Raw genomic sequence first — 26,652 nt, 5'->3', positions numbered from 1 at the left:
AGGCGAGCACCCTGTCGCGTATCTCAGTAGGAAACTGTTACCTAGAGAAGTGAGCTACGCGGCAGTGGAAAAGGAATGCTTAGCCCTGGTCTGGGCATTAAAGAAACTCACCCCATATTTGTACGGACAGGAATTTACACTAATCACCGACCATAACCCCCTGGTGTGGTTAAACAGAGTAGCTGGAGATAATGGACGCTTGTTGAGATGGAGCCTAGCACTACAACCCTACAACTTTTCCATTCAATACCGCCCGGGCAGGTTTAACGGGAATGCCGATGGTCTGTCCAGACAAACAGAACTATTACCCTAACAAGGGACCGGACAGCCCCAAGTTGACCCGAAAAGGATCAATCCGGGTCTGCCGGAGTGTTCCACAAAAGGGGAGCAGTGTAACAGATCCTTCCAACTTAGTCTTTTCTTTTGTTCGGTTCATGCCTCTGTTCGCCTGATTTCGTGCGAAGTCCGTATGTGAAATATAGGTGGCCGCCATTTCAGGACTTTACACGTGTTCGCGGCCATCTTGTGTGCGAACAGCGGTGTTTGCCTGTAACCGCATGGAACTAAAAACGGATACGCAAACAGGCGAACACCGCTGAGTCCTCCAGACCTCCATAAGTTCGCACAGAAACTACCGAACACCCCACCATTCGGTAGTTACACTCAGTTCCCTATGGGGATTTCAGCGAACCCCGCGATTCGGATGGATGACAAGATTTTCATACCGTTTTACCGTGCGAACAGAGACCGACCGCAAGGCCAAAACTCATGGAACTATTTTCGGCTAGTTGGTCTGTGCGGTCGGTCAAAACTTTGAAACTCTATAACTCCCGAACCGTTCATCCAATCGGGCTGATTTTTGGACAGAGTGTTCCCCTAACGAAGATCTCTCAAGCGGTGCCGGATTTAAAGGTGTACCCCCTGTTTTTGGGGTACATCCAGAACTGGGGCAAAATATTGTATGTTCTAATTGTATTATGTGGTTATCTGAGGGGAGGAGACGTGGGGGTGTTACCCTGTGCATAATTGGTTGTTTTCATCCTCCCCCTGGGAGTGTCCTGTGTGTACCCTTTTCTAATAAAAAGCAGGCTGGGTGTCCCAGTCCTCAGTTCATCTTGACCCTTCATAACGTAGCCTCGTCTCGTTCTTGAAAGGGGATTGTTTGGGAAGGTTATTCTGTTCCTGTTGCAGCTGAACCTGATTCTCGCTCTGGATATCGTGGATGGGATTACACCAGCCTACTTCTCCACAGCAGCTTGCAGGGAAAAAGGACGTCCCCAACGGCAGAAACCCTCTCTCTATCTGGGTAGCCGTTACAGGGTTTACCACTCCAGGTTTTAGGTCTGGATATTCCAGCTCCCGCATTTGTGTTTAGCTTTCTTGTTTCACTGAGAATGGCTTCTTTGATTTGGATTTGGCTTCCAGACCCAGGTTTTAGGGTTTAGTATACGAGGTCCTGGTATTGGTTATATCTTCCAGACCCAGGTTTTAGGGTTTAGTATACGAGGTCCTGGTATTGGGTATACCTTCCAGACCCAGGTTTTAGGGTTTAGTATACGAGGTCCTGGTATTGGGTATATCTTCCAGACCCAGGTTTTAGGGTTTAGTATACAAGGTCCTGGTATTGGGTATATCTTCCAGACCCAGGTTTTAGGGTTTAGTATACGAGGTCCTGGTATTGGGTATATCTTCCAGACCCAGGTTTTAGGGTTTAGTATACAAGGTCCTGGTATTGGGTATATCTTCCAGACCCAGGTTTTAGGGTTTAGTATACGAGGTCCTGGTATTGGGTATATCTTCCAGACCCAGGTTTTAGGGTTTAGTATACGAGGTCCTGGTATTTGGTATATCTTCCAGACCCAGGTTTTAGGGTTTAGTATACTAGGTCCTGGTATTGGGTATATCTTCCAGACCTAGGTTTTAGGGTTTAGTATACAAGGTCCTGGTATTGGGTATATCTTCCAGACCCAGGTTTTAGGGTTTAGTATTCGAGGTCCTGGTATTGGGTATATCTTCCAGACCCAGGTTTTAGGGTTTAGTATACGAGGTCCTGGTATTGGGTATATCTTCCAGACCTATGTTTTAGGGTTTAGTATACAAGGTCCTGGTATTGGGTATATCTTCCAGACCCAGGTTTTAGGGTTTAGTATACGAGGTCCTGGTATTGGGTATATCTTCCAGACCCAGGTTTTAGGGTTTAGTATACGAGGTCCTGGTATTGGGTATATCTTCCAGACCCAGGTTTTAGGGTTTAGTATACGAGGTCCTGGTATTGGGTATATCTTCCAGACCCAGGTTTTAGGGTTTAGTATTCGAGGTCCTGGTATTGGGTATATCTTCCAGACCCAGGTTTTAGGGTTTAGTATACAAGGTCCTGGTATTGGGTATATCTTCCAGACCCAGGTTTTAGGGTTTAGTATACGAGGTCCTGGTATTGGGTATATCTTCCAGACCCAGGTTTTAGGGTTTAGTATACAAGGTCCTGGTATTGGGTATATCTTCCAGACCTATGTTTTAGGGTTTAGTATACAAGGTCCTGGTATTGGGTATATCTTCCAGACCCAGGTTTTAGGGTTTAGTATACGAGGTCCTGGTATTGGGTATATCTTCCAGACCTATGTTTTAGGGTTTAGTATACAAGGTCCTGGTATTGGGTATATCTTCCAGACCCAGGTTTTAGGGTTTAGTATACGAGGTCCTGGTATTGGGTATATCTTCCAGACCCAGGTTTTAGGGTTTAGTATACAAGGTCCTGGTATTGGGTATATCTTCCAGACCCAGGTTTTAGGGTTTAGTATACAAGGTCCTGGTATTGGGTATATCTTCCAGACCCAGGTTTTAGGGTTTAGTATACGAGGTCCTGGTATTGGGTATATCTTCCAGACCCAGGTTTTAGGGTTTAGTATACAAGGTCCTGGTATTGGGTATATCTTCCAGACCCAGGTTTTAGGGTTTAGTATACAAGGTCCTGGTATTGGGTATATCTTCCAGACCCAGGTTTTAGGGTTTAGTATACAAGGTCCTGGTATTGGGTATATCTTCCAGACCCAGGTTTTAGGGTTTAGTATACGAGGTCCTGGTATTGGGTATATCTTCCAGACCCAGGTTTTAGGGTTTAGTATACAAGGTCCTGGTATTGGGTATATCTTCCAGACCTAGGTTTTAGGGTTTAGTATACGAGGTCCTGGTATTGGGTATATCTTCCAGACCCAGGTTTTAGGGTTTAGTATACAAGGTCCTGGTATTGGGTATATCTTCCAGACCCAGGTTTTAGGGTTTAGTATACAAGGTCCTGGTATTGGGTATATCTTCCAGACCCAGGTTTTAGGATTTAGTATACAAGGTCCTGGTATTGGGTATATCTTCCAGACCCAGGTTTTAGGGTTTAACATACTAGCTCCATGTTTTGAGGTTTGCCAAAGCTTTTTTTTTTTTTTTTTTTTCTGGTTTCTGGTCTTATTCCAGGTATTCCTTGGCCCAGGTTTTGTATGTTTGCCTCTTTGACCTTTAGGCCTGAATCCACCTCAGGGTGTAGGAGGGCTTTGCAGCTCTGGGTGAGTAGTGGAAAGTTTGAGTGGGATAAACATGTTGCTTGGTGAAAAGTAAGTGCTTGTGTGAGGGACAATAGTGAGGTAAATAACATATGGGAGTCAACTGGAATTATTTTGGCGAGTGGCATGCTTGGAAGGGAATAATTTGGTGAGGGACCTACACGGGTTTTGGTTTTTAAATAAGGGATGTACCTGAACTGGAGTGATTTAATGAAGGACCTTCTTAGGGTGTGGTGAATAGGTGATACCCCACCAATTATCCCTATTTTCACCCCAAATCCCTCTGTTCCTCTTTTCTAGGAGCTCCGTATTGTTAGTGTGTCTGAGTGTATAACAGAGCCCCACAGCAATAATACTCCCAGTAATGTGTCTGAGTGTATAACAGAGGTCCACAGCAATAATACTCCCAGTAATGTGTCTGAGTGTATAACAGAGCTCCACAGCAATAATACTCCCAGTAATGTGTCTGAGTGTATCACAGAGCCCCACAGCAATAATACTCCCAGTAATGTGTCTGGGTGTATAACAGAGCTCCACAGCAATAATACTCCCAGTAATGTGTGAGTGTATAACAGAGCTCCACAGTAATAATACTCCCAGTAATGTGTCTGGGTGTATAACAGAGCTCCACAGCAATAATACTCCCAGTAATGTGTCTGGGTGTATAACAGAGCTCCACAGCAATAATACTCCCAGTAATGTGTGAGTGTATAACAGAGCTCCACAGTAATAATACTCCCAGTAATGTGTCTGAGTGTATAACAGAGCTCCACAGCAATAATACTCCCAGTAATGTGTCTGAGTGTATAACAGAGCTCCACAGCAATAATACTCCCAGTAATGTGTCTGGGTGTATAACAGAGCCCCACAGCAATAATACTCCCAGTAATGTGTCTGAGTGTATAACAGAGCCCCACAGCAATAATACTCCCAGTAATGTGTCTGGGTGTATAACAGAGCCCCACAGCAATAATACTCCCAGTAATGTGTCTGAGCGTATAACAGAGCCCCACAGCAATAATACTCCCAGTAATGTGTCTGGGTGAATCACAGAGCTCCACAGCAATAATACTCCCAGTAATGTGTCTGAGTGTATCACAGAGCTCCACAGCACTAATACTCCCAGTAATGTGTCTGAGTGTATAACAGAGATCCACAGCAATAATACTCCCAGTAATGTGTCTGGGTGTATAACAGAGCTCCACAGCAATAATACTCCCAGTAATGTGTCTGAGTGTATAACAGAGCCCCACAGCAATAATACTCCCAGTAATGTGTCTGGGTGTATAACAGAGCTCCACAGCAATAATACTCCCAGTAATGTGTGAGTGTATAACAGAGCTCCACAGTAATAATACTCCCAGTAATGTGTCTGGGTGTATAACAGAGCTCCACAGCAATAATACTCCCAGTAATGTGGCTGGGTGTATAACAGAGCTCCACAGCAATAATACTCCCAGTAATGTGTGAGTGTATAACAGAGCTCCACAGTAATAATACTCCCAGTAATGTGTCTGAGTGTATAACAGAGCTCCACAGCAATAATACTCCCAGTAATGTGTCTGAGTGTATAACAGAGCTCCACAGCAATAATACTCCCAGTAATGTGTCTGGGTGTATAACAGAGCCCCACAGCAATAATACTCCCAGTAATGTGTCTGAGTGTATAACAGAGCCCCACAGCAATAATACTCCCAGTAATGTGTCTGAGTGTATAACAGAGCCCCACAGCAATAATACTCCCAGTAATGTGTCTGAGTGAATCACAGAGCTCCACAGCAATAATACTCCCAGTAATGTGTCTGAGTGTATCACAGAGCTCCACAGCACTAATACTCCCAGTAATGTGTCTGAGTGTATAACAGAGATCCACAGCAATAATACTCCCAGTAATGTGTCTGGGTGTATAACAGAGCTCCACAGCAATAATACTCCCAGTAATGTGTCTGAGTGTATAACAGAGCCCCACAGCAATAATACTCCCAGTAATGTGTCTGAGTGAATCTCAGAGCTCCACAGCAATAATACTCCCAGTAATGTGTCTGAGTGTATCACAGAGCTCCACAGCAATAATACTCCCAGTAATGTGTCTGAGTGTATAACAGAGCCCCACAGCAATAATACTCCCAGCAATGTGTCTGAGTGTATAACAGAGCTCCACAGTAATAATACTCCCAGTAATGTGTCTGAGTGTATAACAGAGCTCCACAGCAATAATACTCCCAGTAATGTGTGAGTGTATAACAGAGCCCCACAGCAATAATACTCCCAGTAATGTGTCTGGGTGTATAACAGAGCTCCACAGCAATAATACTCCCAGTAATGTGTCTGGGTGTATAACAGAGCTCCACAGCAATAATACTCCCAGTAATGTGTGAGTGTATAACAGAGCTCCACAGTAATAATACTCCCAGTAATGTGTCTGGGTGTATAACAGAGCTCCACAGCAATAATACTCCCAGTAATGTGTCTGGGTGTATAACAGAGCTCCACAGCAATAATACTCCCAGTAATGTGTGAGTGTATAACAGAGCTCCACAGTAATAATACTCCCAGTAATGTGTCTGAGTGTATAACAGAGCCCCACAGCAATAATACTCCCAGTAATGTGTCTGAGTGTATAACAGAGCCCCACAGCAATAATACTCCCAGTAATGTGTCTGAGTGAATCGCAGAGCTCCACAGCAATAATACTCCCAGTAATGTGTCTGAGTGTATCACAGAGCTCCACAGCACTAATACTCCCAGTAATGTGTCTGAGTGTATAACAGAGATCCACAGCAATAATACTCCCAGTAATGTGTCTGGGTGTATAACAGAGCTCCACAGCAATAATACTCCCAGTAATGTGTCTGAGTGTATAACAGAGCCCCACAGCAATAATACTCCCAGTAATGTGTCTGAGTGAATCTCAGAGCTCCACAGCAATAATACTCCCAGTAATGTGTCTGAGTGTATCACAGAGCTCCACAGCAATAATACTCCCAGTAATGTGTCTGAGTGTATCACAGAGCTCCACAGCAATAATACTCCCAGTAATGTGTCTGGGTGTATCACAGAGCCCCCCAGCAATAATAATCCCAGTAATGTGTCTGAGTGTATAGCAGAGCTCCACAGCAATAATACTCCCAGTGATGTGTCTGAGGGTATAGCGGAGCTCCACAGCAATAATACTCCCAGTAATGTGTCTGAGTGTATGACAGAGCTCCACAGTAATAATACTCCCAGTAATGTGTCTGGGTGTATCCCAGAGCCCTCCAGCAATAATACTCCCAGTAATGTGTCTGAGTGTATAACATAGCTCCACAGTAATAATACTCCCAGTAATGTGTCTGAGTGTATAACAGAGCTCCACAGCAATAACACTCCCAGTAATGTGTCTGAGTGTATAGCAGAGCTCCACAGCAATAATACTCCCAGTGATGTGTCTGAGGGTATAGCAGAGCTCCACAGCAATAATACTCCCAGTAATGTGTCTGAGTGTATGACAGAGCTCCACAGTAATAATACTCCCAGTAATGTGTCTGGGTGTATCCCAGAGCCCCCCAGCAATAATACTCCCAGTAATGTGTCTGAGTGTATAACATAGCTCCACAGTAATAATACTCCCAGTAATGTGTCTGAGTGTATAACAGAGCTCCACAGCAATAACACTCCCAGTAATGTGTCTGAGTGTATAGCAGAGCTCCACAGCAATAATACTCCCAGTAATGTGTCTGAGCGTAAAACAGAGCTCCACAGTAATAATACTCCCAGTAATGTGTCTGAGTGTATAACAGAGCTCCACAGCAATAATACTCCCAGTAATGTGTCTGAGCGTAAAACAGAGCTCCACAGTAATAATACTCCCAGTAATGTGACTGAGTGTATAACAAAGCTCCACAGCAATAATACTCCCAGTAATTTATCTGAGCGTATAACAGAGCTCCACAGCAATAACACTCCCAGTAATGTGTCTGAGTGTATAACAGAGCTCCACAGCAAAATTACTCCCAGTAATGTCAGTGTGTATAACAGAGCTCCACAGCAAGAATACCCCCAGTAATCTTTTAACATATCCCACTAACTGCCCCTCTTTGTTCATGTGAAATGTTAGAAGCTATGGGTTAAGGACCGGCCCGTGTTGCGGCGATTGGGTGATGGGCCGGGGTTGTGGGGATTGGTTGATGAGCCAGGTTGCAGAATTGGGTGAGGAACAGGCCGGGGAAGCGGATGATTGGGTGAAGGACTGGCCCAGGTGCTATCTTTTGTAATGGTAGGCATACACATATTCAGCTATTGCTGTGTTCCTCACTAATAATCATGTTCTACAATATCCACCTCGAGCTGTTTTAGGCAACCGATCATACATCTGGATGCAGTTTATCACAGGGAACTATTATTGCCAGCAGTAGTTATGGTAAATTACTGAATTGTCTTATTCCCCCCTGCTCTCCCCAATGTGTCTTATTCCCCCCTGCTCTCCCCAATGTGTCTTATTCCCCCCTGCTCTCCCCAATGTGTCTTATTCCCCCCTGCTCTCCCCAATGTGTCTTATTCCCCCCTGCTCTCCCCAATGTGTCTTATTCCCCCCTGCTCTCCCCAATGTGTCTTATTCCCCCCTGCTCTCCCCAATGTGTCTTATTCCCCCCTGCTCTCCCCAATGTGTCTTATTCCCCCCTGCTCTCCCCAATGTGTCTTATTCCCCCCTACTCTCCCCAATGTGTCTCATTCCCCCCCCACAACTCTCCCCAATGTGTCTCATTCCCCCCCCACAACTCTCCCCAATGTGTCTCATTCCCCCCCCCCACAACTCTCCCCAATGTGTCTCATTCCCCCCCACAACTCTCCCCAATGTGTCTCATTCCCCCCCACAACTCTCCCCAATGTGTCTCATTCCCCCCCACAACTCTCCCCAATGTGTCTCATTCCCCCCCACAACTCTCCCCAATGTGTCTCATTCCCCCCCACAACTCTCCCCAATGTCTCATTCCTCCCCACAACTCTCCCCAATGTGTCTCATTCCTCCCCACAACTCTCCCCAATGTGTCTCATTCCCCCCCACAACTCTCCCCAATGTGTCTCATTCCCCCTCACAACTCTCCCCAATGTCTCATTCCCCCTCACAACTCTCCCCAATGTGTCTCATTCCCCCCCACAACTCTCCCCAATGTGTCTCATTCCACCCCACAACTCTCCCCAATGTGTCTCATTCCCCCCACAACTCTCCCCAATGTGTCTCATTCCCCCCAGCCATCACAAATGTGTCTCATTCCCCCCCAGCCATCACAAATGTGTCTCATTCCCCCCCAGCCATCACAAATGTGTCTCATTCCCCCCCAGCCATCACAAATGTGTCTCATTCCCCCCCAGCCATCACAAATGTGTCTCATTCCCCCCCAGCCATCCCCAATGTGTCTCATTCTCCCCCAGCTTTCCCCAATGTGTCTCATTCTCCCCCAGCTCTCCCCAATGTGTCTCATTCTCCCCCAGCTCTCCCCAATGTGTCTCATTCTCCCCCAGCTCTCCCCAATGTGTCTCATTCTCCCCCAGCTCTCCCCAATGTGTCTCATTCTCCCCCAGCTCTCCCCAATGTGTCTCATTCTCCCCCAGCTCTCCCCAATGTGTCTCATTCTCCCCCAGCTCTCCCCAATGTGTCTCATTCTCCCCCAGCTCTCCCCAATGTGTCTCATTCTCCCCCAGCTCTCCCCAATGTGTCTCATTCTCCCCCAGCTCTCCCCAATGTGTCTCATTCTCCCCCAGCTCTCCCCAATGTGTCTCATTCTCCCCCAGCTCTCCCCAATGTGTCTCATTCTCCCCCAGCTCTCCCCAATGTGTCTCATTCTCCCCCAGCTCTCCCCAATGTGTCACATTTTCCCCCAGCTCTCCCCTATGTGTCTCATTCTCCCCCAGCTCTCCCCAATGTGTCTCATTCTCCCCCAGCTCTCCCCAATGTGTCTCATTCTCCCCCAGCTCTCCCCAATGTGTCTCATTGTCCCCCAGCTCTCCCCAATGTGTCTCACCCTGCATCTCTCCTCTGGAAGGAGCAGAGAGGGGCCTGGGGGTTTAGTGTACAATGACCACGCTGTGACGGAGGGAGCAGAGAGGTGGCTCGGGGTTTAGTATATAATGACCACGCTGTAACTGAGGGAGCAGAGAGGTGGCTGGGGGTTTAGTATATAATGACCACGCTGTAACTGAGGGAGCAGAGAGGTGGCTGGGGGTTTAGTATATAATGACCACGCTGTAACTGAGGGAGCAGAGAGGTGGCTGGGGGTTTAGTATATAATGACCACGCTGTAACTGAGGGAGCAGAGAGGTGGCTGGGGGTTTAGTATATAATGACCACTAGTGATGTACTGAACTGTCCGCTGGCGAACAGTTCCCGGCGAAATTAGCGTGTTCGCGTTCGCCGCGGCGGGCGGACACATGCGCAGTTCGATCCGCCCCTTATTCGTCATCATTGGGCAAACTTTGACCCTGTGCCTCTCGGTCAGCAGACACATTCCAGCCAATCAGCAGCACTCTCTCCCTTCCACACCCTCCAACCTCCCTCCCAGCATCCATTTTCGATTCATTCGGAAGATGCATGCTTAGTGAGAGGAGGGAAAGTTTAGCTGCTGCTGATTAGATAGGGAAATTGATAGCTAGGCTAGGGTATTCAGTGTCCACTACAATCCTGAAGGACTCATCTGATCTCTGCTGTAAGGACAGCACCCCAAAAAGCCCTTTTTAGGGCTATAACATCAGGCTTTTTTTTTTTTTTTTTTTCCTGTGTAATGCAATTGCAGGTGCCTGCCTGCCAGCTTCTGTGTGAGGTTCACATTGGATACTGTGCCTATTTGCCCAGTGCCACCACTCATATCTGTTTTAACAATAGGTTAAGCTTTACATTTAAAATAAATAATTTGTTTTCACTGTAATAGAAGAGCAGTTGCCTGCCTGCCAGCTTCTGTGTGAGGTTGGATGCCTTGCCCATTTGCACAGTCAGTGCCACCACTCATATCTGTTTTAACAATTGGTTAAGCTTTAGATTTTAAATAAATAATTTTTTTCACTGTAATAGAAGAGCAGTTGCCTGCCTGCCAGCTTCTGTGTGAGGTTCACATTGGATACTGTGCCCACTTGCCCAGTGCCACCACTCATATCTGTTTTAACAATTGGTTAAGCTTTAGATTTAAAATAAATAATTTTTTTTCACTGTAATAGAAGAGCAGTTGCCTGCCTGCCAGCTTCTGTGTCAGGTTGGATGCCTTGCCCATTTGCACAGTCAGTGCCACCACTCATATCTGTTTTAACAATAGCTTAACCCCTTAAGGACACATGACATGTCTGACACGTCATGATTCCCTTTTATTCCAGAAGTTTGGTCCTTAAGGGGTTAAGCTTTAGATTTTAAAGAAATCATTTTTTTTCACTGTAATAGAAGATCAGTTAGTTGTCTGCAAGCATCTGGGTGTCAGGCCTACTTCAGCGTGTGCTCTGCAGACCTGTGCCAGCGTGCTTTGACAGTTGCCAATCATATCTGGTGTCTCTTTAGCGTGCTTTTACAAAGAAAAAAGGTTTCCAGTGTAAGCTAATAGCAGACAGTCAGTGTCCTTCAAGCGGCTCTGTCAGGCCTTCCTTCAGCGTGTGCCCTGCACAACCCTGCCAGCGTGCTTTGACAGTTGCCACTCATATCTTGTGTCTCTATAGCGTGCTTTTACAACCAAAATTTTGTTTCCACTGTAATAGAAGAGCAGTTGCCTGCCTGCCAGCTTCTGTGTGAGGTTCACATTGGATACTGTGCCTACTTGCCCAGTGCCACCACTCATATCTGTTTTAACAATTGGTTAAGCTTTACATTTAAAATAAATAATTTGTTTTCACTGTAATAGAAGAGCAGTTGCCTGCCTGCCAGCTTCTGTGTCAGGTTGGATGCCTTGCCCATTTGCACAGTCAGTGCCACCACTCATATCTGTTTTAACAATAGCTTAAGCTTTAGATTTTAAAGAAATCATTTTTTTTTCACTGTAATAGAAGATCAGTTCGTTGTCTGCAAGCGTCTGGGTGTCGGGCCTACTTCAGAGTGTGCTCTGTAGACCTGTTCCAGCGTGCTTTGACAGTTGCCAATCATATTTGGTGTCTCTATAGCGTGCTTTTAAAACCAAAATTTGTTTTTCACTGTTATAGATTGAATAGCAGTTACTTGTCTTCAAGCGGGTGTCTCAGGCCTACAGTGTGTGCTCTGCAGAACTGTTCCAGTGCACATTGCCAATCATATCTGGTGTCTCTATAGCGTGCTTTTAAAACCAAAATTAGTTTTTCACTGTTATAGATTGAATAGCAGTTACTTGTCTTCAAGCGGCTCTGTCAGTCCTTCCTTCAGCGTGTGCTCTGCAGAACTGTTCCAGTGCACATTGCCAATCATATCTGGTGTCTCTATAGCGTGCTTTTAAAACCAAAATTTATTTTTCACTGTTATAGATTGAATAGCAGTTACTTGTCTTCAAGCGGGTGTCTCAGGCCTACAGTGTGTGCTCTGCAGAACTGTTCCAGTGCACATTGTCAATCATATCTGGTGTCTCTATAGCGTGCTTTTAAAACCAAAATTTGTTTTTCACTGTTATAGATTGAATAGCAGTTACTTGTCTTCAAGCGGCTCTGTCAGTCCTTCCTTCAGCGTGTGCTCTGCAGAACTGTTCCAGTGCACATTGCCAATCATATCTGGTCTCACAGTAGCTTGCACGCATAGTACCACTAATCCCCAAAAAAATGACAGGCAGAGGCAGGCAACCCCGCAGGGGCCGTCGTGGTCGTGGTGCTGTGATTCCCTTTTGCCCTAGAATAATGCCTAGTTTTCAGAAGCCACGTACCCTGAACTTGAAAAGTTCTGAGGACTTAGTTGACTGGCTAACACAGGACACCCAATCTTGTACAGCCTCCGCTCGGAACCTTGACGCACCATCCTCCTCCAGCTTAGCTTCAGGCACCTCTCAAGATAGCACTCACCCGCCTGCCGCCACCACGAAAACTAGCACCACAGCCGCTTTACTTGGTATGTCAGAGGAGTTATTCACACACCCGTTTGAAGAAATGAGTGATGCGCAACCATTATTGCTAGAGGATGTAGATAACAGGGATATGTCTCAGGCAGGCAGCATTAAACACATGGAGGTACGGTGTGATGATGATGATGTTGTACCCGCGGCTGCTTCCTTTTCTGAGTTGTCAGATACAAGCGAAGCGGTTGATGATGACGATGCGTCCATGGATGTCACGTGGGTGCCCGCTCGGCAAGAAGAAGAACAGGGCGAAAGTTCAGATGGGGAGACAGAGAGGAGGAGGAGACGAGTTGGAAGCAGGGGGGGGTCATCGCAAGGAGCTAGTGGCACAGTCAGACAGCATGCATCGGCACCCGGGGTCAGCCCGACAGCACGCCAATCAACGCATGCTGTGTCCACCACCAGAATGCCGTCATTGCAGAGCTCAGCAGTGTGGCATTTTTTTTGTGTGTTTGCCTCTGACAACAGCGATGCCATTTGCAACCTGTGCCAAAGGAAACTGAGTCGTGGGAGGTCCAACACCCACCTAGGTACAACTGCTTTGCGTAGGCACATGATCTCACATCACAAACGCCTATGGGATCAACACATGAGTACAAGCAGCACGCCTACTCTAAGCCGCCATCCTCCTCCTGGTCCAGCATCTTCAGCCACGTCAACCACTGCTGTCCTTCTTGCCCCCTCTCAACCATCCGCCACTCCGTCTCCCGCCTTGAGCAGTTCCCGCTCATCTGCCCACAGTCATGTGTCTGTCAAGGACATGTTTGAGCGTAAGAAGCCAATGTCACCAAGTCACCCCCTTGCCCAGCGTCTGACAGCTGGCTTGTCCGAACTATTAGCCCGCCAGCTTTTACCATACAATCTGGTTGAGTCTGAGACGTTCAAAAAATTTGTAGCTATTGGGACACCGCAGTGGAAGGTACCCGGCCGGAATTTCTTTTCACAAAAGGCAATCCCCAACTTGTACTCGATTGTGCAAAAGGAAGTCATGGCATGTCTGGCACACAGTGTTGGGGCAAGGGTCCATCTGACCACTGATACCTGGTCTGCAAAGCATGGTCAGGGCAGGTATATCACCTACACTGCGCATTGGGTAAACCTGCTGACGGCTGACAAGCAAGGAATGCGTGGCATTGCAGAGGAGTTGGTGACACCGCCACGAATTGCAGGCAGTCCTGCTGCCACCTCCTCTACTCCTCCTACTCCATCCTCTTCCATAACCTCCTCGGCTGAGTCCTCTTGTGCCGCTGCTTCTTGCTCCACATCAACGGCACCCCCCCAGCTCCCCAGGTACTATTCCACATCCCGGATACGGCAGTGTCACGCCGTCTTGGGTTTGACTTGCTTGAAAGCAGAGAGTCACACCGGACAAGCACTCCTGTCCGCCCTGAACGCACAGGTGGAAAAGTGGCTGACTCCGCAGCAACTGGATATCGGCAAAGTGGTGTGTGACAACGGAAAAAATTTGATAGCGGCATTGAAGTTGGGCAAGTTGACACATGTGCCGTGCATGGCACATGTGTGTAATCTGATCGTACAACGCTTTGTGCATAAGTACACAGGCTTACAGGACGTCCTGAAGCAGGCCAGGAAGGTGTGTGGCCATTTCAGGCGTTCCTACACGGCCATGGCTCACTTTGCCGATATCCAGCGGCGAAACAACATGCCAGTGAGGCGCTTGATTTGCGACAGCCCTACACGTTGGAATTCAACACTCCTAATGTTCGACCGCCTGCTCCAACAAGAAAAAGCTGTTAATGAATATTTGTATGACCGGGGTGCTAGGACAGCCTCTGGGGAGCTGGGAATTTTTTTGCCACGTTACTGGACGCTCATGCGCAATGCCTGTAGGCTCATGCGTCCTTTTGAGGAGGTGACAAACCTAGTCAGTCGCAACGAAGGCACCATCAGCGACATCATACCATTTGTTTTCTTCATGGAGCGTGCCCTGCGAAGAGTGCTGGATCAGGCTGTAGATGAGCGTGAAGAGGAAGAGGAAGAGTTGTGGTCACCATCACCACCAGAAACAGCCTTATCAGCATCGCTTGCTGGACCTGCGGCAACGCTGGAAGAGGATTGTGAGGAAGAGGAGTCAGAGGAGGAATGTGGCTTTGAGGAGGAGCAAGACCAACCACAACAGGCATCCCAGGGTGCTCGTTGTCACCTATCTGGTACCCGTGGTGTTGTACGTGGCTGGGGGGAAGAACATACCTTCAATGACATCAGTGAGGAGGAGGAACGGTAAATGAGTAGCTCGGCATCCAACCTTGTGCAAATGGGGTCTTTCATGCTGTCCTGCCTGTTGAGGGACCCTCGTATAAAAAGGCTGAAGGAGAACGACCTGTACTGGGTGTCCACGCTACTAGACCCCCGGTATAAGCAGAAAGTGGCGGAAATGTTACCCAATTACAACAAGTCGGAAAGGATGCAGCATTTGCAAAATAAATTAAAAAGTATGCTTTACACAGCGTATAAGGGTGATGTCACAGCACAACGGGAAACTAACAGGGGGAGAGGTGGAAGTCATCCTCCTCCTCCTCCTCCCACGACCACGCCGGCAAGGACAGGACGCTTTAAAGACGTGTTGTTGATGGAGGACATGCGGACCTTTTTAAGTCCTATGCATCGCCACAGCCCTTCGGGATCCACCCTCCGAGAGCGACTCGACCGACAGGTAGCAGACTACCTCGCCTTAACTGCAGATATCGACACTCTGAGGAGCGATGAATTCCTTGACTACTGGGTGTGCAGGCTTGACCTGTGGCCTGAGCTATCCCAATTTGCGATAGAACTTCTGGCCTGCCCCGCTTCAAGTGTCCTGTCAGAAAGGACCTTCGGTGCAGCAGGAGGTATTGTCACTGAGAAGAGAAGTCGCCTAGGTCAAAAAAGTCTAGATTACCTCACCTTTATTAAGATGAATGAGGGATGGATCCCGAAGGGACTGACACTGGGCGATACATTCGCTTAAAAAAGGCCTGATGAGATGAGCTGCCTTGGGCTAAAAATGGTCCACACGCTGCTGTATTTTAGCTCTGAATGACGTTTGACTTGCGTGACTTATCCGCCACCAACTAGGGTTCAAGCCGCCATGTTTTAGGGCACTTTCTGCCTGTGAAACAAACATCAATTTTTCTGGCCGCTGCTACAGCAGCGGCTGCAACAATACCAAATTTTTCAGGCATGTGTACATGCCTAATTTTTAGGCCCACTGGTGCAGCACTGTGGCTTCAAAAACCAAACCAAAAATTAAAATCCTCCAAGATGGCACCAATATACCAGTGGTCTAAGCATCTTCCCACCTTGGCCTAAAACGCGGAAGGTATTAAACTGATATGAAAAATACTCCACTCCTATCAGTAGGTCCGTCCCATTGTGATTTATGCCCCCCACCCACCGCGCAGGGATGGGGGCCGGGGGGGAGGAAAGTAGGCCCCCCCCCCATTGTGATTTATGCCCCCCACCCACCGCGCAGGGATGGGGGCCGGGGGGGAGGAAAGTAGGCCCCCCCATTGTGATTTATGGCCCCCACCCACCGCGCAGGGGTTGGGGAGGACAGTAGCTCCCCCCAGTGTGTATCAGGGGCTTTGAGGACAGGTGTCAATCCATACCTGCCAAGTGACCCTATGTAGGGGGAACAGTCTCTATTCTGCTCTGTGTCAGTGTGTATCAGGGGTTTTGAGGACAGGTGTCAATCCATATCTGCCAAGTGACCCTATTTAGGGGGAACAGTCTCTATTCTGCTCTGTGTCAGTGTGTATCAGGGATCATTAGGATAGGTGTCAATCCATATCTGCCAAGTGACCCTATGTAGGGGGAACAGTCCCTATTCTGCTCTGTGTCAGTGTGTATCAGGGGTTTTGAGGACAGGTGTCAATCCATATCTGCCAAGTGACCCTATGTAGGGGGAACAGTCTCTATTCTGCTCTGTGTCAGTGTGTATCAGGGATCATTAGGATAGGTGTCAATCCATATCTGCCAAGTGACCCTATGTAGGGGGAACAGTCCCTATTCTGCTCTGTGTCAGTGTGTATCAGGGGTTTTGAGGACAGGTGTCAATCCATATCTGCCAAGTGACCCTATGTAGGGGGAACAGTCTCTATTCTGCTCTGTGTCAGTGTGTATCATGGTCTCTGTGGACGGTGAACAGTCTCTATTCTGCTCTGTGTCAGTGTGTATCAGGGGTTTTGAGGACAGGTGTCAATCCATATCTGCCAAGTGACCCTATGTAGGGGGAACAGTCTCTATTCTGCTCTGTGTCAGTGTGTATCAGGGATCATTAGGATAGGTGTCAATCCATATCTGCCAAGTGACCCTATGTAGGGGGAACAGTCTCTATTCTGCTCTGTGTCAGTGTGTATCATGGTCTCTGTGGACGGTGAACAGTCTCTATTCTGCTCTGTGTCAGTGTGTATCAGGGGTTTTGAGGACAGGTGTCAATCCATATCTGCCAAGTGACCCTATGTAGGGGGAACAGTCCCTATTCTGCTCTGTGTCAGTGTGTATCAGGGATCATTAGGATAGGTGTCAACCCATATCTGCCAAGTGACCCTATGTAGGGGGAACAGTCTCTATTCTGCTCTGTGTCAGTGTGTATCAGGGATCATTAGGATAGGTGTCAATCCATATCTGCCAAGTGACCCTATGTAGGGGGAACAGTCCCTATTCTGCTCTGTGTCAGTGTGTATCAGGGGTTTTGAGGACAGGTGTCAATCCATATCTGCCAAGTGACCCTATGTAGGGGGAACAGTCCCTATTCTGCTCTGTGTCAGTGTGTATCAGGGGTTTTGAGGACAGGTGTCAATCCATATCTGCCAAGTGATCCTATGTAGGGGGAACAGTCTCTATTCTGCTCTGTGTCAGTGTGTATCAGGGGTTTTGAGGACAGGTGTCAATCCATATCTGCCAAGTGACCCTATGTAGGGGGAACAGTCTCTATTCTGCTCTGTGTCAGTGTGTATCAGGGATCATTAGGATAGGTGTCAATCCATATCTGCCAAGTGACCCTATGTCGGGGAAACAGTCCCTATTCTGCTCTGTGTCAGTGTGTATCAGGGGTTTTGAGGACAGGTGTCAATCCATATCTGCCAAGTGACCCTATGTCGGGGGAACAGTCCCTATTCTGCTCTGTGTCAGTGTGTATCAGGGGCTTTGAGGACAGGTGTCAATCCATATCTGCCAAGTGACCCTATGTAGGGGGAACAGTCTCTATTCTGCTCTGTGTCAGTGTGTATCAGGGGCTTTGAGGACAGGTGTCAATGTTAGGTGATTTCTGCCCTTTATGGATTAAAAGCAGACTCTGCATCAACTGTGCAATTTTCCATGGGTTTTGCCATGGATCCCGCTCTGGCATGCCACAGTCCAGGTGTTAGTCCCCTTGAAACAACTTTTCCATCACTATTGTCTATTGTGGCCAGAAAGAGTCCCTGTTGTTTTTAAAATTCGCCTGCCCATTGAAGTCAATGGCGGTTCGCCGGTTCGCGAATATTTGCGGAAGTTCGCGTTCGCCGTTCGCGAACCGAAAATTTCGGGTTCGCGACAACACTAATGACCACACTGTAACTGAGGGAGCAGAGAGGTGGCTGGGGGTTTAGTATATAATGAACACGCTGTATTGGAGGGAGCAGAGAGGTGGCTGGGGGTTTAGTATATAATGACCACGCTGTAACTGAGGGAGCAGAGATGTGACTGGGGGTTTAGTATATAATGTCCACGCTGTAACTGAGGGAGCAGAGAGGTGGCTGGGGGTTTAGTATATAATGACCACGCTGTAACTGAGGGCAGGGATGTATTTACCACAAGGCAAACAAGGCATTTGCCTAGGGCGGCACTTTCAGGGGGGGCGCCAAAAAATGTCACCCCGAGCTTCCAGACAAATGCCTTGTGTTCTCGGGCTGTCCACCTTACTGTGAGTGAGTGTAGCTGTCAGTGTGTGTCTGTGAGTGAATGAAAGTGTGTGTGTGTGTGTGTGTGTGTGTGTGTGTGTGTCTTTCAGTGAGAATGGGTGTGTCAGTGTGTGTATGTCATTTTATGTGTATCTGAGAGTGTGTGCCTGTCAGTGAGTGGGTGTGTCAGTGTGTGTCTGTCAGTGAAAGTGTGTGCCAATGACTGTATGTGTGTGCCAGTGACTGTGTATCTGTCAGTGAAAGTTATATCAGTGCATGTATCAATGAGGACATGTGTCTGTCAGTCAAAAAAGTGGCCTTGACATAAATTGGGGGGGCAAATTTAGATTTTGGGGGTGCCCAAATTTAGTCATGCCTAGGGCAGCACAAATCCAAAATACACCACTGACTGAGGGAGCAGAGAGGTGACTGGGGGTTTAGTATTGTTTCAGTAGTTCTATCTGTACTGTACTGTGGGGGTGGTAGTGGTAAGAATTTTCAGAACATACTGTCTGTGCTAGGATGAAGAAATGTGTTATCTTTACATCACTAAGTGTTGTGAGAGATTCTGATTTTTATTTCCTTTTCTTGCTTTTAGGTTCTTGACATGACAATGTCCTGATGCAGACAATTTTTGATACATCTGATACATCCTGTCTTCCTTTCTTTTGTCCCTGGACTGATGGATGAAACTGATCACATCATGGTAGCATCTAGAAATTCCCCTTCTCCGCCACATACTCCTCCTTCTCACCCACCTCCTCCACCCCCTCTATTAGGACTATTTTCATTACCTCCACCACCCCCTCCACCTCGAAGCTTTCCTCTGCCCCCACCAGCATCTGATGGTATTTCCATGCCCAACTTATCTCATGCTAATTTACATTATGGGGACCGTCGTTCCAAACTCCGGAATTTCAACTGGGATCCCCTGCCTGCTGAGCGTGTGTTGATGGGCCCTAATTTATGGACAACTGGTCCACATATGACTAGCCTTCATATTGATACCACGCATATGGAAGAGCTTTTTGGCCAGCGTGAGGAGCAGAATAAACAAAGAGGAAAAGGAAGACGAAGTTTCAAGGCACAAACCGCACTAGGAATTGTGGAGCAAGAAGTAAGTTTGGTTCTCCCTTCTCAAACGTGTAAGTGAGACTTATTTCATCTGTGATACTTTGAGCCACGACTGGCACAGATTCCGTGCACTGTGTGGACATGTGGGACCTGTACCATTCAGTGTATGACCCTTCTCACAGACTGGATGTCAGACTAGGAAAGGGACTGCCAGGGAGGCCAAAGAACAGAAAATCCATAAATTAGTATCCTCATGATATTAGAGAACAAATAACTAGCCAGGGTTTAACCCCTTAAGGACACATGACATGTGTCACATGTCATGATTCCCTTTTATTCCAGAAGTTTGGTCCTTAAGGGGTTAAAATAGCAGATTATAACAGTTCTAGTCATAACCAGAAATCACACTTAAAGGGGAATGTACTTGAACAAGAAAAATATATATATATATATATATATATATATATATATATATATATATATATATATATATATATATATAAAAATTCATTAAAATTTCACCCCTTCTGCAAGTTCTGTAGCAGGAGAGGGGAAGAGGGAATTCCTGGAGAGGGAATTCATAACACCTCCCCCATTCGGGCCCAGAGGCTTAAAATCTGGCCACTGAGAGCACTAGCAGCCAGTGGACAAATAGTTAAAAACCCTTGGCAGTGTGACGGCTAATTATGTGGTTCGTGGCCAACGCTAGCCAGCCACCACGTGAAAAAAACCCTCAAATAAAAAACCTAATGTGACGGAGCTCTTGTACTCTGACTGAGTATCTCTGCCAGGTCGCCATGCGGTCATTGTTAAATCTCCAGTTCTTGCTTCCAAGCAAATGATACCGATTCTGTTGGACGTATCAAAAAATCCTGAACGCATTAGGTATTCGTAAATAGGTAAATTGCCAACGTGGTCGGAGTTTGGTCATTTTCACCGGATTTTGGCCCTATGGACAAAATCTGGTGTTTAATGAATAACCCAGTAATTCTGGCAAACCTACTGTGGGTGGGAAAACAATGTATAATTTTGATTTGTACTAACATTTCCGACTGTTGGGACATCTGCTGTTCGACCTGGAGAGACTTCTTTATGCTGAAGCCTTTCCCTGTATTTCAGCAAGATCCAACCACACCCTCAGACCGATACAAAGTAAGCTGAATAAGTTACCTCGACTCTGTGTAATAAGAGATCACCCAATGCTTTTCATTCCTTTGATATTTATATAAATCAAAAATAAAAATGGTGTAATTTTGCATAAATGTCATGTCCATGTTTATCTGAACAGCAATCTATGCTCAAAATGACGGTTTTATCATACATTTATGTGCAAGTTTTGCACTCAGTATTGCAAATGTTAGACCTTTATCCTCTTCTACATACCTTCCTTCTTTTGTTTTTAATCTAATTGATCCTTGTTTTACTTTCCTTTTCTCATTTATGTATCTAAAAATGTTTTTTGCCCCCTTTTTTTTTTTTTTTTTACTGACTGTGCTATTTTCTCTTCTGTGTGTGATTTGGAAGCTCTTATAACTTGCTTAGCCTCTTTCTGCCTAATCTTATAGATCATTCTGTCTTCCTCACTCTGTTTTTTTTTTTTTAATTACTAAATGCTAACCTACCGTATATACTCGAGTATAAGCCGACCCGAATATAAGCCGAGGCCCCTAATTTTACCCCCCAAAACTGGGAAAACTTATTGACTCGAGTATAAGACTAGGGTGGGAAATGCAGCAGCTACTGGTAAATTTCTAAATAAAATTAGATCCTAAAAAATATATATTAATTGAATATTTATTTACAGTGTGTGTATAATGAGTGCAGCGCGTGTGTATGAGTGCAGCGCGTGTGTATGAGTGCAGCGCGTGTGTATGAGTGCAGCGCGTGTGTATGAGTGCAGCGCGTGTGTATGAGTGCAGCGCGTGTGTATGAGTGCAGCGCGTGTGTGTGTATGTGTGCAGTGTGGCAGAGCCTTGGTGGGGGGTGGGCAATTATATTGTTATATTTTTTTAATTATTTTAATATTTTTTATTATTTTTTATTTAATGTAATTATTATTTTATTTATTTTATTTTATTAATATTTCTTTTTTTTGTCCCCCCTCCCTGCTTGATATATGGCAGGGAGGGGGGGCTCTCCTTCCCTGGTGGTCCAGCATTGGCAGTTCAGTGGGGGAGGGGCTGTGGGGGCTGCAGAGAGCATTTACTTACCTGTCCTGCAGCTCCTGTCAGCTCTCTCCTCCTCCGCGCCGTCCGGTCAGCTCTTCTGTCAGCTCACACTGTAAGTCTCGCGAGAGCCATTTACACTGGGAGCTGACCGAGGTGCTGAACGGACGGCGCGGAGGAGGAGAGAGCTGACAGGAGCTGCAGGACAGGTAAGTAAATGCTCTCTGCAGCCCCCACAGCCCCTGTCTGTATTATGGCAATGCAAATTGCCATAATACAGACAATTGACTCGAGTATAAGCCGAGTTGGGGTTTTTCAGCACAAAAAATGCTTATACTCGAGTATATACGGTATATTATAACCTAATTCACGAGAAATACTTCCCAAAACACAACATACAGGGATATCATTTCTAATTAGTGGGATAATAGCTGCTTGATCCAAGGAGACATCTGACTGCTATTTTGGGGTCAAGAAGGAATTTTTCCTAGTTTCTTGCAAAATTGCAAACGCTTCAGACTGGGTTTTTTGCCTTCTTTTGGATCAACAGAAAAAACAAATGTGAGTAAGGTTGAACTTGATGGACGCAAGTCTCTTTTCAGCTGTGTAACTATGTAACCTGGTCGGGACTAAGTATCGCCTATCAATAATCTTCCTGCCTACCTGAAGGTGGGACACACAAGATGTCATCCCCCTTTGGGCCATGAAGGCCTTGTGCCATAGGGAGTCATCCACCTGGTAACCTAGCTCTTTCTCCCATACAGACACAAATGCGATTCCTGAGGACCTCTCAATTTGTATTTTTTTATTTTTTTTTGTTCCCGGTGCCCTTATGATTAGACTCGACATCTAGATACTAAGCTCAAGCATAACCTTTCTAAATTTGTCTCGGCCCTTGAAGTAAAATCCTTCTTTCCAAACTCCATGTTCCTGGTGCAGACAAAGAACTACTGTTAGATTATAATGGAATTTCATTGTAGCGGTTATCCCGATGAGTAGAGGGGTTCCCACCGCTAGAGGGTGTCCTTCTCCTGATGAGTGAGGGGTATTCTCAGCATCCAGTAGTCTTCCAAGTTGGTAAGCTCTTAAAAGAGCTAGTATTATAGCTGTATAGCGGTTTCTCCCAATAAGAGACAAGACTCTAGATTGAGGGTGAAGTAGAACTAATTTAATGAGCACACAAGCATTTCTCTTATACAAGGTGACCACCCACGTGGACCTTGTTGGGCACTGAAGACACAAACTTAACAACCAATTATTTACAGTTACACAGTTACACTCCCATTCCTTACTGTACATTCATGCCCTCTGCTTGGGACATAATTGAATTAATTGCTGTATCAGCTCAATTATCCCCCAAGCAAAAATAATATACTTTTTACTCAGTTTTTATAATATCAAAATTATGCATGCCATTTCAATAAAACTTATATTTTCTGAACCAGCATAATTAGGGAACAAACATATCCAAAAATCATAACAATCGGTTCGGGAGATAGATGGAAGTCTCTTTTGACCGACCACACGCATGTTTTCATACCCAAAACAGTTCCACAGATTCAGGCTGTGCGGCCGGTCTATCTTCTCCTTCAAATAAAGTCCAAATTGCATGAACAGATCGGTTCGTGCTTACTGTCATTAGATGCGTCCTGTTTGGGTGTTTGTGCTCCAGAAATAGCGCTCTTTTCGGATGATTTTAGCCGAACGCATGGATGGTATAGAATGTAAGCTCGTTTGAGCAGGGTCCTCTTTATAGTTAAATCCCCCTCTCATAATATTGTAAAGCGCTACGGAATCTGTTGGCGCTATATAAATGGCAATAATAAAAAATGGTAGAAGTCTCAGCGGTGTTCATGGAAATAGTAGCCGAAAATAGTTCCACGCGATCGACGACAAAACACAGCTGAGTGCGTTCGACTAAACAAAATGGCCACCACCACGTGTTCGTACAGATGAACACTGACCGACCTGTTGATCAATTAGAACGTTGGGGTGTTCGTGGTTTTGGGGGTGTTAATACAGTCAGGGAGGTTTATGGGTGCACTCTGTACTGGGTGGTCGGTCGTTCGGCAGGAAATTCATTATTCGAACGGCTCTTAGCCCAATAAAGGTTCATTCATTTTAGACGAATGGTTTTAAACGAACAGAGTTTTTCAAGGTTTAAAAATCAGGGGCAGAGGGTCTGTCACATTCATGTTCTGACTGATAAGCCAAAATGGGTATTAAATATGTTGGGACTCGAATATGAGTTGCTAAGGAAAGTGGTTTAGAACCTTGCAACTTAAAACTCTGTGTGCCACAAAATGGCCATCCATTTTGGTCTGAAGCCAATCCCACGTGCTTGGTCTAGTTGCCTTTAAGATCCAGCAGACAAAATGCAAGCTTTTCTATATGGACCGAGTGGCTTCAATGTGAACCCACTGAGACACTCCCTGTTCCTGATGAGCTGCCACCGCACCTTCTAATATGCTGGCCTGTCTATATGCCTGAAAATTCAGGAACCTCAATTCTCCTTCCAGTAGAGGATGTTGTAAAACATTAGCTGCTCGTGGTCTCCTCATGTTCCACACAAACTGAATGAACCTGCGGTGTAGACTGAGTAATCGTTGGGAAATGCAGATTTGCACATACCTCCAGGACGGCCCAACTGAGGCGGTCAAATGCTTCTCTGTAGATAGTAGGATAACCCCCCATTTGTTAGATTTATTTAATATGTGTAACAAGTCTAGAACTTTCCTCAGTCTGGTAATCCACTCATAGATTAGATGCAATCTGCAATTGGAGTTCCCTGATCTGTGGAGAGGGCCAACTGGTTTTATCTGGTTAGTTTTTGCATCTGTCACATCCAGTCAAGCAATTTTGTCTGGGATTTCCTCCTCAGAAACGATGCTTGTCTGATCAACAAACCCTTATAATCTGATTTGTGAATCAACCATAGCATGGAAGAGGAAATATCAGAGGCAAAATATATGCTAAAGAAATCCCATATCTACAATTTTAAATTAACCGCAAATTATGGATCATCTAGCAAAGATTTATAAAATCTCCATGGAGCCCTCCCCTTAAAGTTGTCTCCAACCGTACCGGTGCATGGTCAGAAAACAGAGTCAAACCCACTGAACAATTGACCACCTTTTCCAAGGCCGGATTATCTAATAAGTATCCCGTCTGTAACGGAACTCCCCGTACTCCGACCGAGTACCTTCCGTTGATGGAAGTTTCCTAGTTTGCGCCGAGGACCACAAGCACCGCACCGGACACCACAACCACTGCAGACTCCACAACCGCCGTAGCTTAACTGGAGTCTCACCGTCTTCTGTCCACCCTGGATCAGCTTCTGTCCTCCAGGACCGTGTGGGGAAGACCTCTCCTCCAGGAGGGTGTAACAGGAACAGCTCTTAAGAGCTAAGTGATTAAAGCTCAAGGGAGTATGCAGAGCATAGCAATCCCCAGTGTGATTATAGCAGTTCCCTCCAATAACGAGACCAGACTACGTGTTGAGGGTCAAGAAGAACTGACTGTACTGGCACATACAGCCTCTTTTATTCACATTCTACAAACATAGTACTGCCCACAGGGTTTTGAAGAACAACCAATCAACACATTACAACACAGCTAATACTCCCAGTCATTACATAAGAAATCCTCCCCTCTGCCTGTGATACAATAGACTAACTTATCACAGGCAGGAAAATACAGTATTATAATACATATTACAGTGACCCCAAAACATGCGGGGGATCTGGGTGAACCACATATGCAAAATTCACCCAGATCCGTTCAGTAGTTTGGAAGATACAGTTTAATGCAGATTACGCAGAACATAAACAGATTATATAAAAAAATAATTACTGTATAATGTGTCCCCTGATGTATAGTTTAAAACTACTGCACGATGTGCACCAAATACCAGCGAGATGGCACCGTGTAGAAAAGTCTAAACAATGTCTGTGAGTTAAAATGGCCGCCATCCATTGTTCTCACCATGTGCTTCATCCATTGTTCTCACCATGTGCCTCTGATACATGAAATGGTGGCCACCCAGTAACTCCACAGTTTGTCTGGTAGTCTATCCAGCCGAACCAACAGATGAAACACATGGGGAACAGTGCAACAAACAAAGGGAATCATAAAAAATATGGACAATAGTCATATTTGTGCACAATCTCCAGTTTTGTCACAGGGCACAAATAGTGTTTTCAAATGCCAAATATCCCAGGGCCATAGTCAGAAGGTAGGAGGCGGGCAAGCAGCCCCCTCCAAGAACACGTGGTGAGGTCTGTTCCGCCACATCGTCAATTAGGGAATACGAATTGTAGATTATGATAGCTTTAGTGTAACTATAATCTTAATTTTACTAATGACAGGAGGCGACTATTTGCTTAAGTCTCTCTTTACTAGAACTACACAGAAGCACATTAACACAGAGAGTAAACAACCAATCAGAAAAAAGTAAGGAACAATAAAAATCCCTTCCCCACAAACTAATTCCTCTTTCAAGCTGCGACTTAAAGGACCACTCTAGGCACCCAGACAACTTCAGCTTAATGAAGTGGTCTGGGTGCCAGGTCCCTCTAGGGTCAACCCATTTTTTTTATAAACATAGCAGTTTCAGAGAAACTGCTATGTTTATAATGAGGGTTAATCCAGCCTCCAAATCCTCTAGTGGCTGTCTCATTGAAAGCCGCTAGAGGCGCTTGCGTGCTTCTCACTGTGAAAATCACAGTGAGAGCACGCAAGCGTCCATAGGAAAGCATTGTAAATGCTTTCCTATGAGACCGGCTGAATGCGCGCACAGCTCTTGCCGCGCATGCGCATTCAGCCGAAAGGGAGGATCGGAGGTGGAGAGGTGGAGGAGAGCTCCCCGCCCGGCGCTGGAATAAAGGTAAGTTTTAACCCTTTACTCTCCCCAGAGCCCGGCGGGAGGGGGTCCCTGAGGGTGGGGGCACCCTCAGGG

At 46.1% G+C, this 26,652-nt stretch overlaps 1 protein-coding gene across 3 annotated transcripts in view; it reads left to right on the top strand.

Moving 5' to 3' along the window:
* The first annotated feature begins 3,481 nt into the window (after window positions 1-3,481).
* Window positions 3,482-26,652, top strand: part of LOC134573618 (FH2 domain-containing protein 1-like) — a 97,221-nt gene continuing 74,050 nt past the window's right edge. The window contains exons 1-2 of one of the 3 annotated variants that reach the window (XM_063433406.1): window positions 3,482-3,554; window positions 19,055-19,573. In XM_063433406.1, the coding sequence (XP_063289476.1) occupies window positions 19,139-19,573 (435 nt within the window). In that variant the 5' untranslated portion in view covers window positions 3,482-3,554; window positions 19,055-19,138. The other 2 variants (XM_063433419.1, XM_063433413.1) reach the window with 2 other exon arrangements.

Source organism: Pelobates fuscus, chromosome 1 (assembly GCF_036172605.1).
Source record: "Pelobates fuscus isolate aPelFus1 chromosome 1, aPelFus1.pri, whole genome shotgun sequence".
Taxonomy (NCBI): Eukaryota; Metazoa; Chordata; class Amphibia; order Anura; family Pelobatidae; genus Pelobates; species Pelobates fuscus.
Note: the sequence above shows the minus strand (reverse complement) of the source record. Positions and strands in the feature narration are given on the sequence as shown.